The sequence below is a fragment of the Planococcus citri genome, chromosome 3 (genome assembly GCF_950023065.1).
Source record: "Planococcus citri chromosome 3, ihPlaCitr1.1, whole genome shotgun sequence".
Taxonomy (NCBI): Eukaryota; Metazoa; Arthropoda; class Insecta; order Hemiptera; family Pseudococcidae; genus Planococcus; species Planococcus citri.
In genome coordinates this window covers 31,446,481-31,463,036 of record NC_088679.1, presented here as the reverse complement: position 1 = coordinate 31,463,036, position 16,556 = coordinate 31,446,481, and the positions used below count along the sequence as shown (strand labels likewise).

At 33.3% G+C, this 16,556-nt stretch overlaps 1 protein-coding gene across 2 annotated transcripts; it reads left to right on the top strand.

Annotated features, from left to right (window-relative positions):
- Window positions 1-120: 120 nt before the first annotated feature.
- Window positions 121-14,344, top strand: Mf (myofilin). Of its 2 annotated transcripts, none has more exons than XM_065354150.1 (6): window positions 121-277; window positions 10,365-10,475; window positions 10,733-10,978; window positions 12,930-13,136; window positions 13,211-13,453; window positions 14,156-14,344. In XM_065354150.1, the coding sequence occupies exons 2-6, from the start codon at window positions 10,385-10,387 to the stop codon at window positions 14,170-14,172; spliced, it is 804 nt and encodes a 267-aa protein (XP_065210222.1). In that variant the 5' UTR covers window positions 121-277; window positions 10,365-10,384; the 3' UTR covers window positions 14,173-14,344. The 2 variants fall into 2 exon arrangements, with proteins under 2 accessions (XP_065210222.1, XP_065210223.1); XM_065354151.1 differs by lacking the exon at window positions 121-277 and adding an exon at window positions 284-430.
- The last annotated feature ends 2,212 nt before the right edge of the window (window positions 14,345-16,556 follow it).

The window sequence follows — 16,556 nt, the reverse complement described above, 5'->3', positions numbered from 1 at the left end:
CTCATCTCGAGTCCATAAACGGTTAAATGACGTAGTAGAAAATCACCGGAGGGTGTATCCCTCAAGTACACGGTGTTCCTGCTACGATAGTATTGGCCAAAAAAAAAACGAGTGAAAACACCCGGAGTAGGCCCTTTATTAAGAATGTATGAGGTCAGTATGTGACGTAACGAAATTCATCTATTTCAAGTAGCGAGAAGTGTCTGGCCGCTATTTCGGGTTACAGTGCTGAGTTGCGATAGCTGCGAAAAGAACGAGTTAATTTTTTCGAATACAGGTGAAGTAGATTTTGATTTTTGCACTATTATTAAGTTAAATTTACAGTAAGTTGGTTTGCTGAATTCGCTATATATTTCGTGTAATCCATTTCGTAGTTTTTTTTTCTTTTTAAAATTTTAAAATCACTTTTTCGTTTCTGTAAAGCTGCACAGTAAGTTGGTGTTTTTTTTTCACTCATTATCGTTTCTTTGAATCTTTCGAGTGTTGCTTTTAAAGCTTTTTTTTTTTTACAACTTGTACGTTTAAAATGAACTTTCGCGTTTAATATACACGATATAACGATTCGATTAATGACGAACCTAAAAAAAAAAGGACGATGGTGTTCGCGAGTTTATATATTGTACTTTACATTGCGATTTTACGCATCGTAATAGGCGTGAAATAAATGCGGAACTAAACAAAAAGGGAAATGAGGCTGCTTTAATATAAATGCAAAGCGAATGTGTTTCAATTCCCTGTAGAAATGATGGAAAACCACACACTATGCCGATACAATAAGTACCATATTAACATTACAATATACAGCGTATCGTATATGTACTTCTATCCCATTCGTGTATTGTGTAAATCGTCCGCGAAACCTAGAAGTTTTCCCAATTGACTTATGTTTCTTGTATAACATTACAAGCTTAATCAGTGACTAATTTTTTGGCGAGTTAGTTTTAAGTACGAGCAGATCGTAGTTAATCCGAGTGTGAAATTTGTGCGTAGTGAATAGAGGCAGTAGGCACTTGTGAGCTATTTTTTTTGGAGCTTTCTCGTTGTTTGGAATACCTCGTATTTGTTGAGTAAAAACAGAAAAAAAAGTCTAGTGATGTGTACAAAAAAATTGGAAAATTTTATAAATTCATTAGGTACCTACCTTATTTGTTTGAAATTTTTTCGTGATAAAGATATTCTAATCTTTTTGAAAATCTGGCTAAATAGCAAAATAAATAAATTGCCTGAACTAATAAGTTTAAAAAATTCCCATTTCATCGAAAAAATTTCATTCTTGTAAAATTTAGTCAATTCCTCAATTTTCAAAAACATTGAGCAAATGAGCAAAACAAATAAAAAAATAAATAATTGTTTAGTAAATTCAAACAAGAGCATTTCACCAAATTTTTATTCAAAAATAAATAAAATTTACATTTCAGTAGAATTTTGCCAAATTTGCTATTCTTAAAAACATTTTGAATGATTTTCAACGAGGATTGGGTAGGTACTTTTTCCATTCATAAAATCTGTACTCGTACCAAATCTCTAGATGTCCTAGACATTTCCTCTTCGCTTGATTACATAATTTTGAAACTTGACTCTGCGTCATTTTAAAAATACGAAGCATCGTTGCCAATTTTTTTCACACCGATATTAGGAGCTATTGACTGTATTTTACAACCGTTTACTCTGCTTCCATTCAAAATACGTACGTACCTATCTTATTAGAGCACGATGATAAAAATAGGATTTTTACCTATTGTCGATTCAAGTTTGCTTATGAAACAGCCAAGAAACATTAATTGCTCAACTTTGCTCATCTAGGACTTGAAATAAATTTCAAATTGAAAATTTACATCAAAATAATCAAATTTTTTTTAAGACGAAGAACGAGAGATCAATCTGCGATTTATGAGTATGCGATATTTTCAATAAAGATGGAAAAATCTAAATAAATTCAGAAGTAATTTGGAAATAAATACCCCCTCCCCCCCCTTCATCATCCTTTCTAGTTCGCCAGAAACTGAAGAAGCATTAGAACTTGTGGTTTTTCAAGCTCTCGAATATCTATCCTCATTCTATTTCCTCTCATGAATTTTGGAAATAAAAACAGAGAGAGAAACAAGAAAGGCCAAGGTAGGTGCATTTTACGAAACTTTGAAATTTAAAACTCCTCTCCCCTCTCCCCCCTTCTACTCACTCTCTCAAAGCCCTCATTTAATAAATTAATAATTTCAACATATTATTTGAAAAGGGGGAAAAAGTAAAGTCAGCTGAAAATGAAACTTTTCAACATGAAAGCCAAATTTTTAGACAACTTGTAAGTATGTATTTTCAAGGTCGAGTGAGCTTGTGGAAGAGAATGAAGAGGAAGGGAGGAGAGAAGGGGAGGAGGAGAGGAGAGAAGGGAGTAGTTGATCAGGCATTGACATTTTTATAGCTAAAACTTTAATAGGTACATAAAATGGCATTTAGAGACATTAAAGTCATGTGGTTAGTTGAATTCAAAAAATTATTTAGGCTACATAAAAAATCATAAATACAAAAAAATTACCTACATATTTGCAAAAATTAATGCTGAAATTGAAAAATTACAATTATCTAATATCTATTTATATGATTTTGTTCTAATGAGTCCATTAGATCTTGGATAATTCAAAAAAAATTACGTATAATTGAGATGTACCGTAATTAAATGATTTTGATTTTCAGTTAGGTGGGACGGGGGGGGGTAAAATTTGCCAAATGGCAGGAGAAAGAGGAGGGGTGGAAGAATGAGAGGAGGAGGGGAAGGGCGGGAAGAGTCAGAAATATAACTGGAATCTAGCAAAACCTGCAATGAAATGAAAAAATACTGGCTAAAATTTTCCATCTAATGAAAAATCACAGAAAAATTGACAAAAACTGAGAAAATTTCACGAAAAATTTAGTAACTTTTGCTAAAAATAACGTAATAAATTTTTCTACAAAAAAAGGGGAAGTTTTACCGAAAGAAAGTTGGTGATTTACACTAAAAAAAGAAAATTCATTTTGAACCAAAAAAATAGGTATCTGACTCTTACTAAAAATTTACTAAAAATTAGCAAATTGCACCAAAAAAAACCTGAAAAATTGGGTAATTTTACTGAAAAAAATAATAAAAATCTAATACTTGGAATTTGACAATTTGACTTTTGCAAAAATGAGTGAATTGTGTTAAAAATTGGCAATTTTTACAAAAATTTATTAGTAAATTGTAACGTTGAAAAAATTAGTCAGAAATTTTACTAAAAAAATAAGTTTCGCCAAAACCTTAACTTCTGCAAAAATAAATGAATTTCATTAAAAACGAGAAGGTTTCAAGTTGACAAATTTCGCTTCAAAAAAAAAATGAATTTCCCTCATGATGGGAAAATGTTTCTGTATTTTTAGATTTTACTCAGCCATTTCCACTAAATTATTTTGTTGGTATTTCACTGATTCGAATTAAGTGATTTAAATGGGGGGGGGAGGGAGGATATTCAAATCGATATTGGAAAATTTCTCTTCAGCACCACTCCTCCTCCAAATTTTAGTAAAAATTGATGCCTTTTTACTTTGAAAACCCTCCAAAAATTTAGAAGAGTAATTTCAACTTCAGTTTCAAGCAAGAATATAACTCTAGCCTTTCCTGTTTTGGTGAAAATTGATGCTTCTCTATTCTAAAAACCCTCTGAAACTTTGAAAAAATACATTAATCAAGTTCAACTCAACCTAAAGCTAAATTACCCCCTCCCATCCCCTCCGTTTTTGACGAAAATTGATCCCCTCTTATTTTAAAAACTCTCCTGATGTTTAAAACAAGACACCAATCAAATTCAACTCACGTTCTTAAATCTACATAAAAATAAATCAACGTCAAACTATTTTCACACTTGAAAAAAAATCCTCGCCGTAAAAAATTCATTCCAAGGTCGGAGTAAATCTTCAAAGTCGTAAATTAGTCGCATCAACGTACGAAAAAAAAATTCAAAAGTGAATCAACGCAGTCAGAAAATAAGTAGGTATTCAACACGATGAAGAAAAATCACAATCCAATAAATTAAAATTCCGAGGCATAATTCCAAAAAATCCTGCGCCTCCGCTGAGCAAATCTATAAAAACCCAAATGGAAATGAAAGAAAATCTTCAAGAAACCATTATTCGAGATTACATAGAATTACAAGTGACACTTATATAGGCCTACCAGCAGAAAGTTAATCGACAATACAACTATCGTATAGTGAGGAAAAACATACGGATACATGAAAATATGTCAAAGAAGATCCCTTCTTTAGTTACAAGGGGTATCGGTCACCCTCGTATATAAGAATACGTACTACGTACACAACTAGAGATTAGCCATTGCCAATATCCCTGCGTATATAGCTGTGTTGTTGGTGCGAAATGCGTGTTTTTCAACAATACCATTTCACGCTTTTCAATTACTCGTATATAGTCGTACAAAACACAAGCATCGAGCATGCAAACAAATAGGGTGGAAGTACGCGATAAAAAGGTAGAGATGCGGCGTTGACTGCGGATACCTAATAAAGTACGACAATATTTGCATTTCCTTCGCTGCAGATGGCCGTTATTAAAGATCATCTTTCTTATAAAATGGACGAGCGAGACGGAGACGGCATCGATGTATGTAGCTAGCTATCTTGGTGCTATACGTACGTACCTATGTAGATGTACGATGATGTTAAAAGTTCACAAACACCGTCGTTCGTCGTAAATATTTATTCGCGAGAAAATTCGCCGGCTCGATATATGTATTAGCAATTTAGAGAACCACCTTCGCGATCATAACCTTAATCTAAAGAGATGATCGGGAAGGAAGCCAGAACGCAGTTGGAGTAAATTTGGCAAAGGTTTAGTTTATAATTTATGCATCTATTGTTGGTAGGTAGTATACCGTAGGGTGTTCGAGATTGGAAAAAAATTGGTGATTTTTTTTCTCGCGGGGCTAAAAAAGATCGGCGCTAGGAGTAGAAAAATTCCATATAACGAGCGATGTAACGGAATACAGAGGCGACTGAGGCGAGCGACGCGACGCTATGGTTTTCATAATGCAACATAATTTTTCAGTGTACTACGGCTATGGCGAGAAAACGGTTAGAAATAGACTGGGATATATTATGGAACCATTTCAAGTGTAGGACGAAAGAAAACTATTTCGCATAACAAATTGGCACAGCGGCACAATTTACCAAGTTCTATATTTAACTGGCATTTTTTGTTTGTACGTTTCGCGTCCTCCTATATGGTACCGTAGTACAGATCGTATCTTGGAGAGTTACATATGGCCCTATGCTTCGAAGCTCTTACGCCATTTTTACGTTCGAACGTTACCAATAAAAGTAATTTAATTTTTTACTTCTTCGCCGCCGGCTTTCTTTTCTTTTTTTTTCTATTTTATTTTAATGCCCGAATTAATGATGGTAGTTTCAAAGTAGAGGTACCTTGGCAAAGAAATGTTTATTTTGTGTCGTATTTGCGCTCCATAAATCAACGTCTTCGAGCGTTGAAGAGAACGCGCCACGAGGGACGTTTAGAAAACGTAAAATTTCTGAGATTTTTTCTACGAATTTTGTTGAGAAAATTTGTAATGATTCGTGATGATAAGAGAAGTACTAAATGAAAAAATTAGACGTCTTGGAAGCGATTTTTCTCGAAATTAGAAAGAGCTTTGAACCGATCTATGACCTGAGAGAAATTTTGAAATGATTCGAGATGATAGGACAAGTACTGAATGAAAAAATTAGACGTCTTGGAGCCGATTTTTCTCGAATTTAGAAAGAGCTTTGAACCGATCAATGACCGAAGAAGGCATAGACATTATAAAAAACTGACTTAATTTGGAATCAATGTGTGGTGCAAATAAGATAAGTAGGCACCTATCTAAATATTCATTTATTCATTTGATTTTTCAAAAAATTCAAATGACCATGTATAAGGCGAAGGAGAATTTTGAGCGAAAAAGGTCGACGATCCCCAGGATGTCTACAACTAAAAAATAGTCGCGAGTTCAAAATTTGGTCATAAGAGTTACGAAAACACTCAAATTCGATCATAAAGACTTCCTCAACTTATTTCTACTGAATCACAAAAAATAGAGAAAATACTTTTTGAAAAATACCTACCTATAATGAATTTTCTGAAACTTTTGCACTCACTTCGCTCAGACCAGCTTATTTTTTTCATAAAATTTGTGGAATTGGTTTAGTTGTTTAAGCTTTAAAATTCAACAAAGAGAAAAACTGACTGAAAAAGTCTCAAAATTTGTCAAAATTGATTAAAAAATTCACAATTTAAAAAAAAAAATAAAACCCTGTTTAGTTACATTTTGTATCCCACTCAACAGAAATCCAAAACAAAACGAAGATGTTCACTGTAAAATAATGAGATACTTGTAATCTTACAAAATCTTAGTCAAGGTGCGAAAATAACTCAATTTTTTTGTAAAAGTCAAAAATGTGATGCAAAAGTAACAAAAATGTTCGAATACAATTCGCTCGTTTTTAAAAAAAAAATCAAAAAAAATATCGCGCTAGTTGACGAAGGCGGGAAGGGGTTTTCAAGCAGGTAGAGGAAAATGTGGAGGAAAATATTGCGAAAAAGATCGCTTCAAAAATTTGGAAAAAGTCTCGAAAAGTCGAAAATTTTGAAAATCTGTAGTCATCCCACGAATCCAGTTTGAAGTATAAATCAAATTACAAAGCACCAAAAATTACAATTTCAACAGATCGTTTTTAAAAAATCTTACTTTAAAATTGATTAAGCCAAAATGATGTGAGAAAATTATGCTTTTTGATAATTATAATTTCCATTATGAAAAGAAACTTTTTGATAAAAACTTTTGATTTTCTGCAGAAACTTTTAACTCATATTTATTGGTTGCAAGTCAACTAATTTGAAAAATCTCAAAAATCATAGGCCAATTTCTGGATCAAAATTTTTCAATTTAGAAATGCTCAAAAAAGATTTTTACTGAAATTGTTTTCTTACAACCAGGGTTATATTATTATGGAAATTTTTTGAAACTTTTTCAAGCACATGAGCGTAAAAATCCTGGCAATTAGGTATATACGCTCAGAATAAAAAAATGTAGGAAAAAAAAACAAAAAAAAAATCTAAGCAAAACGAGCATTTTTAACTTTTAAACGGCACCAAAAAAATAGAGAGTCAAGTCTCCTCTTCAAGGATAGTTTTAAAACATGGATACGTTATTTGTTTTCGTGAAATTTTAACTCATTTGAATAAGTCGCATATGAGACTTTTTTCAAAAATTGAAATCTCAAAAATCATGATCTAATTTTGGGTTTAATGTTTTTAAAAAATGCTCAAAAAATATTTTCTTTGAAATATTCGAATTTGTTGAGAAATTTCAACCCATTTTAATAGGTCATGTGAGTTTTTTTTGTTGAAAATTCCAAAAATTAATACCCAATTTATCCCAAAATTTTTCAAAAATGCTCAAAAAATGTTTTTGTGGAAATATTTAGATTTCTTGAAACCCCTAATCTATTATTGTTCACTAAAAAATTCCCATTTGAATAGGTTGCGTAAGCCTTCTTTCAAAATCGAAATCTCAAAAATCATAATCTAATTTTGGATTTAATGTTTTTTTAAAAATGCTCAAAAAATATTTTCCTCGAAAAAATTCGAATTTGTCGAGAAATTTTAACCCATTTTGATAGGTCACATTATTATTATTATTATTATTATTATTATTATTATTTTTTTTTTTTGAAAATTCCAAAAACTATAATACCCAATTGGTCCCAAAATTTTTCAAAAATGGTCAAAAAAAATGTTTTTGTGGAAATATTTGGATTCCTTGAGAACCCTAACGCAGCTATTACTCTTCACTAAAAAATTTTCATTGAATATATTCGAATGAGAAGTGATATCAAAGAACTGCTAATAACAAAATGCGACGTACCTACACCTAGCCAATTCTCGATTGTACTATTAATTTAGAAAGATTCTCAGACTTGATCAATCATCACGAATCTCCATTTTCGTAAATTAATGATCTTTCAAGCATAAATCGATGATCTACGCGGAATTGCTATAAATAGACGAAAACTACGTGGCCATAAAACCGAAAACGATACAAATATTAATTGAAAATCGAAAACAATTTTCGTTTTGTTTTTCGATAGGTAGTTTGCTATTCTTGAAAATTTCTCCCATTGGTGAGTTGAAAACCGGCGTTCTAATTTTGTAAAACTGGAAACTTACCCTGAAAGAGAAAGCAAAAAACAACGGATAAAAATATACCTATATAAAATCCAACTCTATAAAAACGAAGAACTAAAAAAAAAAAATCATTTACTCGGAAATGACGTTATTTCCACCGACAACGGCTCCTGTACCATAATGGTGACGTATCTCCTGATGACAGATTTAGTATAGGTACCTATTCAACAACGTAAACGAATTAATTACGAATTAGGTACATTTTAAGCCACACGACGACATATGCAACAACACGGTAATAAATCAGCTTAAAAATAAGAGAGGATCGGCTGCCCAAAGTATCTACAATAAAATTTAAAGGCAGCTAAAAAGATAATAAAATCTTGGCATAGTGTGATTTTTTCTAATTCGGAAATTAATTGACGAAAGTTGAAAAACAAACTACACGAGTACGCGTTAATTTCACCGACATATGTTTGTCCGGGTTGAATAAATTACCTCGAACGTAATTTTTTCTCACTGCAGAAGCAGAATGCAATTATCAGCGGACATGGACAAGATACATGTTAGCTTTAATGTAGAAGACGGCTCCGTGTTTGAGCCAAAATTGCGAACCGGCGAGAGCATTAAACGTCGAGCGAAAAATTACGCGAATGAATTAAATCGATCGAAAAACACGAACCGATGGAATGCCAAAAAATTCACCTATTCTGTCTGATGTTTGGCTCTAACAACGCAGTTTTGTATGAAAAATAATAGACTGGATTTGAACTCTCGAAAAACATATTTTGTAAATCAGATCGGCGAAGTGAAAAGTTTTGCACGGATTTATAGAATTTATCTATGTGGGAGAAGTTGAAATGAAAAAGTAGGTAAATGTTGATATTAAAAAAAAAATTTAGTCATCACTCATTCTGGAAAATGAGGTCTATTTAAGGATGAGAGAAAAAAACAAAAAGTCAAGTTGATGATTTTCAAAAACATTAATTTTTTTCTAGATTTTGGGGGGGGGGGCAAGAGTTACTTCAAAATGGGATTTTATTGAAACTAAAATTTTAAATTGAGTTCCGAGAAACAACTCTTGATTAAAAATTTTTTTTTGATTGGAACCATTGTATTTTTTGTTGGTGGGAGAGGGGCTGGGTTCACATGGGTGGGGTGGGGGGTGAGAAAAATAATTAGTGTACGACTCTTTCGAACAGAAATTTTATTCTGAGCATATTTTGTTATGATAAAATTTGCTCTGCATAAATTTCTAAAACTTTTCGTAAAAATCGAAAAAACAAGAATTTTGATGATTTTTTAAAAGAACTTTTCCGAATTTTAGGGAAAACAGGTCGTCGTCGTCGTTTCCTTATAAGCGGTAGGCCTATTGGCCTGTCTGCTGCGGTGTGGAACCTGTTGAGGATGAGCCTGAGGTATCCGTGAGTTTCCTCCTTGGTCTCCCTCTGCTTCTCTTCCCCGTTGAGGGAAAACAGGTGCCTCAAATAAAAATTTAGTAATGAACCGAAAAATTGAATTTTTACAGAATTGTTTTTTTGAGAGTTAGAAATCCAGTCTATTATTTTTCATATATACTGCGTTGTTATCGCCAAACATCAAACAGAATAGGTGAATATTTTTGGCATGCCATCGGTCCGTGTTTTTCGATCAATTTAATTCATTCGCGTAATTTTTCGCTCGACGTTTAATGCTCTCGTCGATTTGCAATTTTGGCTCAAACACGGAGCAATCTCCTGCTCGAGATTTGTAAAAAAATTAAATCGATTACGACCATCTTCTCTGACGAATTTTTCGGCCGAGTGCCAGTAAATTGGTAAAAGTAATAAGTTGAGTATTTGTTACGCCTTGAGCTTGAATTTGTTGTTATTTCTGTACTTTTTTTCAATCCAATGTTCTTATCTCATATCCTGAAGGTATATACTTGATATATTGGATATATCCTCGAAGTGATTACAAGTGTCTTTTCTTTTTTACGATTATAACTTTCATCCATTTTATTATAATACAGGTAACTTTACTTTTAAATTGAGATAAGCCTAAGATGCTTCGACTCTTCATTGCGCTTCATTATTATTTCTAAGTTCTCAAAACGTTCGGGTAATTCGGTCGAAGAAACATTCGTTGAAGTATTAATTTAAGGTTTGTAACGAGAGATTGCTTTGGTGTTATTTCAGGACCGAAAAATCGATAAAAAATGTTGAAGCAACACTTGGACATGATTGGAAGGAATGAGCCCGTACAGAGGAAGGCGAAATTTTGGCAATCGTACGTCAGAGCTTTAAAAGGTAAGTTCTGTTCATCTTAATAATACACGCATCATTTTGAAAATGAAAGTTTCGGCCAATTTTTCCTAATCTCATGATACATACCAAGATCATCAAACGAATAAAATCATCACGAAGTTTCATCATCAGTAATTTGACTTCTTCCCTCGAACCTGAAAGAAAAATACAAAATTATTATTATTAATTAATCTGTCCTAATGAACCATAAAAACTAAACGATAAAATCGAACCAATTACATATAAACCTCAAATTCCAGGCACAGACGACATGAGAGCACCAGAACAAACACACTACTCAAAATACCCCACCCGTGGCATCTTCCGACCAGTCTTAAATGTAGATTACCCAACGTGGCCGAGCTTAAAATCCATCTACGACGACCCAGTCCACCCCAGCGAACGCATCAACGTGCCCGGATACAGATACTTGCCAATTTCACGCGAAACTTACGGAATCTCCCCCAGAAACCTGTACCCTCAGAATTACAGTTCACCACGTTATGGTAAGTGCGCAGACTTATTCAAGAAATACGAAAAATACGAATGCTTCTAAGTTCTAACGTCACCGTCGCTTCACTCAAATGTATATTCTAGTTACTTCTACTCCTCACTTCTCCTCCAATTGCTATTTTTCTATGTATAAAAATAAAAATACCTACGGCAATTAGTCTAGACCTGTTTCGCTTCGCCGATCTCCTTTAACGCTTCAGCTTTTCTCTGTCAACGCGACAAATGGATTTTTTTTTCTATCGGAAAACTTTTTTCCAATTTTTTATAGGAGATGTTCCCAGACATTACCACGTGTATTGATCGGCGAACCAACATCGATAAGTAAATTATTTAAAAAATTCTTTCAAGACGAAATCGACGAATTACAACGATACGATTGCCATTGCAAAGAATTTCCTTCGATTTTTTTTTTCTATTTATTCGATCGCTATTCGAGCCGCTCGAGCGATATTATATTATTTACAAAATTTCAATACGAACTTTTCTTTTTTTTTCTAAACTAAGATCATTAAAAAAAATATGTAAACTTATAATATAATTTAAAATTATGTCTCTTGTAAGTTTTACAAATGTATTTCTTTTTTAAATAAATTCTATTCTAATATGTGTTTCGTTTCTGTTTTTTTACTTTACCTCTAGTAACACTTTAATTGATACTTGTACAAAGTGTGTATGTGTTTGGTTTTACACGGTCAGTCTATATTTATTGCTGAAACTCACCTGTGATGTTAGCAATTCGATGGTATAAAATTGGTGATATTCGAGTTATCTCGCTTCTAATCAAATAAGACCTCGCTGTACATAATTTTGAAATCAACTAGTGCAATGACCGAGAGATTATTTTGCTGTAACAAAGCAAACACTACGATTAATTCAATTTCTTATAAATAATGATAAATTACACGACTATCAGTAAGGTGCAGGAGCCTGCTACGATTCAGTAGGCAACCAAGTCAACATTGATGACCGAAGCTAAAGCATAACATCTTTCGAAGGGGCATTCTTATTCTAGCTCACGTTGCTCGTAGCAACAAAACATGTCACTGATTGTGAGCTAACTAGTTTTACAACGTAAAGTAGTGAGTCATAAAGATAGCATGTCATTCCTGCCACGACATGGACATACGGAACCACTTGTAGAATCTCCAATATAATAGTCTATCGAACAATTGAACCCATTTACTGATAATAAAATCACTCATCACGCGAATGAATATTGCATATTAATTGAAAAACAGGAATGATGAGTTGAAATTCATCGAAATTCAAACACCTGAAGTCGATCTAAATAATGAATTGTGTCATTGATATGGAAGTATTACGAACGAAATTCTCAGTACTGAACACAACAATTCTTCGACGAATCAATCTTAAATACTTTAAACAAAACACTGATAATATTTTTTATATATAAATTAACCGTAACTGAGCCATTGCGCATACTAATATTCATGATTAACTCACATATAAAATTGTAGAGAACTAATACCGAACGTTTTCTTAGGTTGGAAATGCCATACACCATCACAGTCCATGATAACTACGGTAAGTGACCTGACCTAGCACTGCGTAAAAATCTTCACCAAAAATGATTAATTCGCATACTTGAAATATTTTTACTACTTCGAGTTCGTAACTGGAAATAAATCAATTCGAAATCGCAGTATTACATGCCTATCTAAATCAATTATTATAAATAACTCATCGTTGATGAACGTTTCAATTCTAATTAAGAATTACGACTGTTCTGCAAATTCTGCAACTTGAAGCTTCACTAAAAAAAAAATCACTAATCACAACCATCGAAGTTTACAATTATTCGTATACCTACTAATACTATTGAAGAATAAAACAATCGCTAATTTTCTTTTGATCATTAGTTTCCTAAATGATGATCGAACTAGTTCGATTCCTAGCCATGACTTGGGTAAATTCTGTTTACAGAACCGACCAAAACAGATCCGCCATTTAAAGCGTTGAACGATTGGAACGATCATTTGAACAGATTAGCAGAACTCGATAACTTATTTCCAAAAAAGTACCCACCTTTGCATAAGTCAATGACTCCACCACGTGAACTGTACGTTCCAAGGACTCGTCCCAGGTCCATCTACGAAGATCCGATGAGAGCTCTTGGTTATAATTATGCTGGTAATGGTTCTGATAATATTTATGGTAGACCGAAGTGCGTGTAATCTGTAACATAATGGAAAAAAATACTCCAGGTCAGCCAATTTACACCAGACCTCTTCCACCGAGACCCTTACGAGAGATGTTTGAACCCAATACTCGCGTACCGATTTCTCGCTTTGTGAGAGATCCCTGGTGGTGGGATTACCCGGAATTGAAACCTTTTGAGCCGCCGAATCATGGAGGATATAAACCGTCACCATTCTACCTCAGAGATAGCTATTTATCGCCTGTAAAAAGAACGTATCTATGGGGTCATCATCCAATTCGGCCATTCAGTAAGTAAACATCCGTTTTAAAACACATTACCAGGTGATGAAGTGACAGGATGTCATTTCTGATTTTCAAATTCTGAACGTAATACTGCTAATAATCTTCGATGAGTTCGATGAACGAAATAATTTACGCGAACGCATCAAATTCACTTTCACTTCACTAAGGGCCGGTTTCTCAATCGTCGGTTAGCGGCAATTTAACTGCTGACTAGTCTAACCAACAGTTAACACGTTCCCCAATTGTTTAGTAGTTACTAACCAGCGATTTCTGGTGTCAAAAATTAACACAGCCAGTCAATTTTTGACACCAGAAATCGCTGGTTAGTAACTACTAAACAATTGGGGAACGTGTTAACTGTTGGTTAGACTAGTCAGCAGTTAAATTGCCGCTAACCGACAATTGAGAAACCGGCCCTAAGCTTGAATGCTTGATTCGCAGAAAAAATTCAAAATTGTTTGTTTTCGTTGATGACGTCAAAAATCAAAATGATCATTAATCATGACGTCACGACTAAGTCACGACAAAAAAGCTAGAATCACAATCAGTGTTACCATTTCTGCATCATGAAAATCATGATTATTTTCATTCTGATTTCTAATCTGAATAATTAAATTCAATTCAAGTGATTTTCGAATGAACGAATGAATGAACTAATGTTGACTTCACTTTGTAGATCAAAAAAATAATTTATTTAATATTTCCAGGTCAACACTACTACTGAGCATGAACGGAAAATGCATAGCATCCATTGAATGATCCAAAGCAATTTCAAGAAAAATGATAAGTTTGTTGCAGATTGAGAGAAAATTTACTCATCAATTCGTTAATTTATTATAAAAAATTGTGATTAATTTATTCAATTTAATATGTAAAATATAAATTTACCAAATTCACATATTCTCACATTCGCTGAATCTCATTCTCAACTCCTCGTCTCTTCTATTTGAAGAGCAAGACTTATAGTAAGATCAACGCCAAAGAGTACCTACGAACACAACAGCGACAAAAAACCAACACTCAGTAGTTACTTGATTTATTAAAAATAATTTTAAAAAATACGTAATTCGACTACAATGTGTTCAAATACACCGCCAAACAATTTTTCACTACAGCGGTCAAAGTACAACATACACATTACTTCAACCGCTACATAACATTTGTAATACAACTTCATGCAGAAGGTACATTAACAAAAAAAAAAAAAGTCATCACAGATAGGTAATTTTCTAAATTCATCTAAAACTGATTCACATTCCAGAATAAAAAGTCAACACTTATTAATGCGTGGATCATGAATGCAACCCCAGCACAAACCACATCAAGATATCAAACTGTTAAATTTATTTTTAAAAAACTGTTCTTCGTAAAAAAATTCTAAGACAGAGATGAGAATGGAAAAAACTTTAATACTGCCTTTAAAGCTAAAAATATTGCTGATTTGTTTTCCAAAATAACAATTAAAAAAAAATTATCACTCCAGCATTTTGAAATCTCGCATGATTAAAAAAATACGCTATGAGATATGAAAAATGGAGAAATTTTGATAAAATGCGCACTTCAAAAGGCAGTGATCTAGGATAAAATATTTTACCAGAGTTTTTCTCTATTACTGCACAGCTGGTAGGTCTACGCGGTAACTACTCTTCACACGCCTGCAAAATAAAATTTCCTTTTCGTAAAACTAGCAATTAAAATAGTTTCAACTACCAACAAGGGAAAAAATTAAAACATTCAAAATATAAATGTTAAAACGTTACATAAAAAATTTCATGATCGTTATCGATTAACAAATGCATCACAAATGTAAAATATTTAGCACATTTTCTTTCATCGTAGACATAAAAGCATTCACAAACGCGTCAAATCTTAAATTTTTTTTGGTACTACGGTTTTACCAAATAGACTATAATCCATACACGAAAAAGTGCTCTAGAAGTTGATTTTGTATTTTTTTTTCGGGGACCAAAAAAATGCGCTGCCAAAATGAAGGTACTACCTGCCCCATTTGGAAAAGTGCAATTTTGAAATTTTTTCCCCGCACAACGAGGGGGTGGACCCTCAAAAAGGTGATTTTGGGGACATGGTCGGGACCGAAAAAACTCGACGGGGTTGTGTTGGGGGACTTCTCCCGATACCAAATATGTAATTTTTTTCCGTGAAACCCTGCACAACTGCATGCTATGGCACTTTGAATGCGATTTTAATGCATTTTTGGCCATTTTTGATGGTAAAATGGCTCTCATGTCTACGATATGGTTGAGGACCGAACAATTTCTTAGACGTTTGTTAGACGGGGCTATTTGAAGCCCAACTGCGCAAAAACGGCGAAAAAATACTTGCACAACGCGATTTTATGAGCACTAATAGGCTTGTTACCACTCCCCCGCCCCCCGAATTAAATAATGCATTGTGAATTCGATAATATCGATGCGACCCATCGAAATGGTATACAATTTCGCGCCGAACACAAAAATCGCAATCATTTTAAATTCTGACCCCCCCGCAGTGGAGTTTTGCCCCCCAAACTGAATATAACGATGATATTGAACAAACTTTGCACATTACACGTCGATACTGAGGATTTATGTGTACGCAATCAGAATGAATCTCATATTCGTTGCTTGGGAATATTTTTGCTTCAAAAGTTTTCATTTAATCTCCACCCCCTCCCTTCCCCTTTAAAGACTATTTTTGAACATAGATTTGAAAACTTGAACATGACCTATCAAAATGGTACAAAATTTCGCGCTGAGCTTGGAAATTGCAGTCATTTTTCATTTGCACCCCTCGGTGGAGTTTTGCCCTCCCCCCCTCCGACCATAAATCTAACTACGAAAATGAACACTTTGCACATTACGTGTCTGTACATGAGGATTTATAAAAAAAAAAATATTGGTGGAAAAAAATACAAAAATGAAAGAAAAAACAGAAAAATGAGAAAAACAAGAAAAAAAAAACAAAAAAAAATGGAAGATACAAAAAAGAAAAAAGAGAAAAAAAGGAGATGAAATGAAAAAAAAAACAGAAAAATAAGAACGAGAAAAAAATATGTACAATGAAATAAGAAAATTGGAACAAAAAATGAAAACAAATCAGATGAAATAA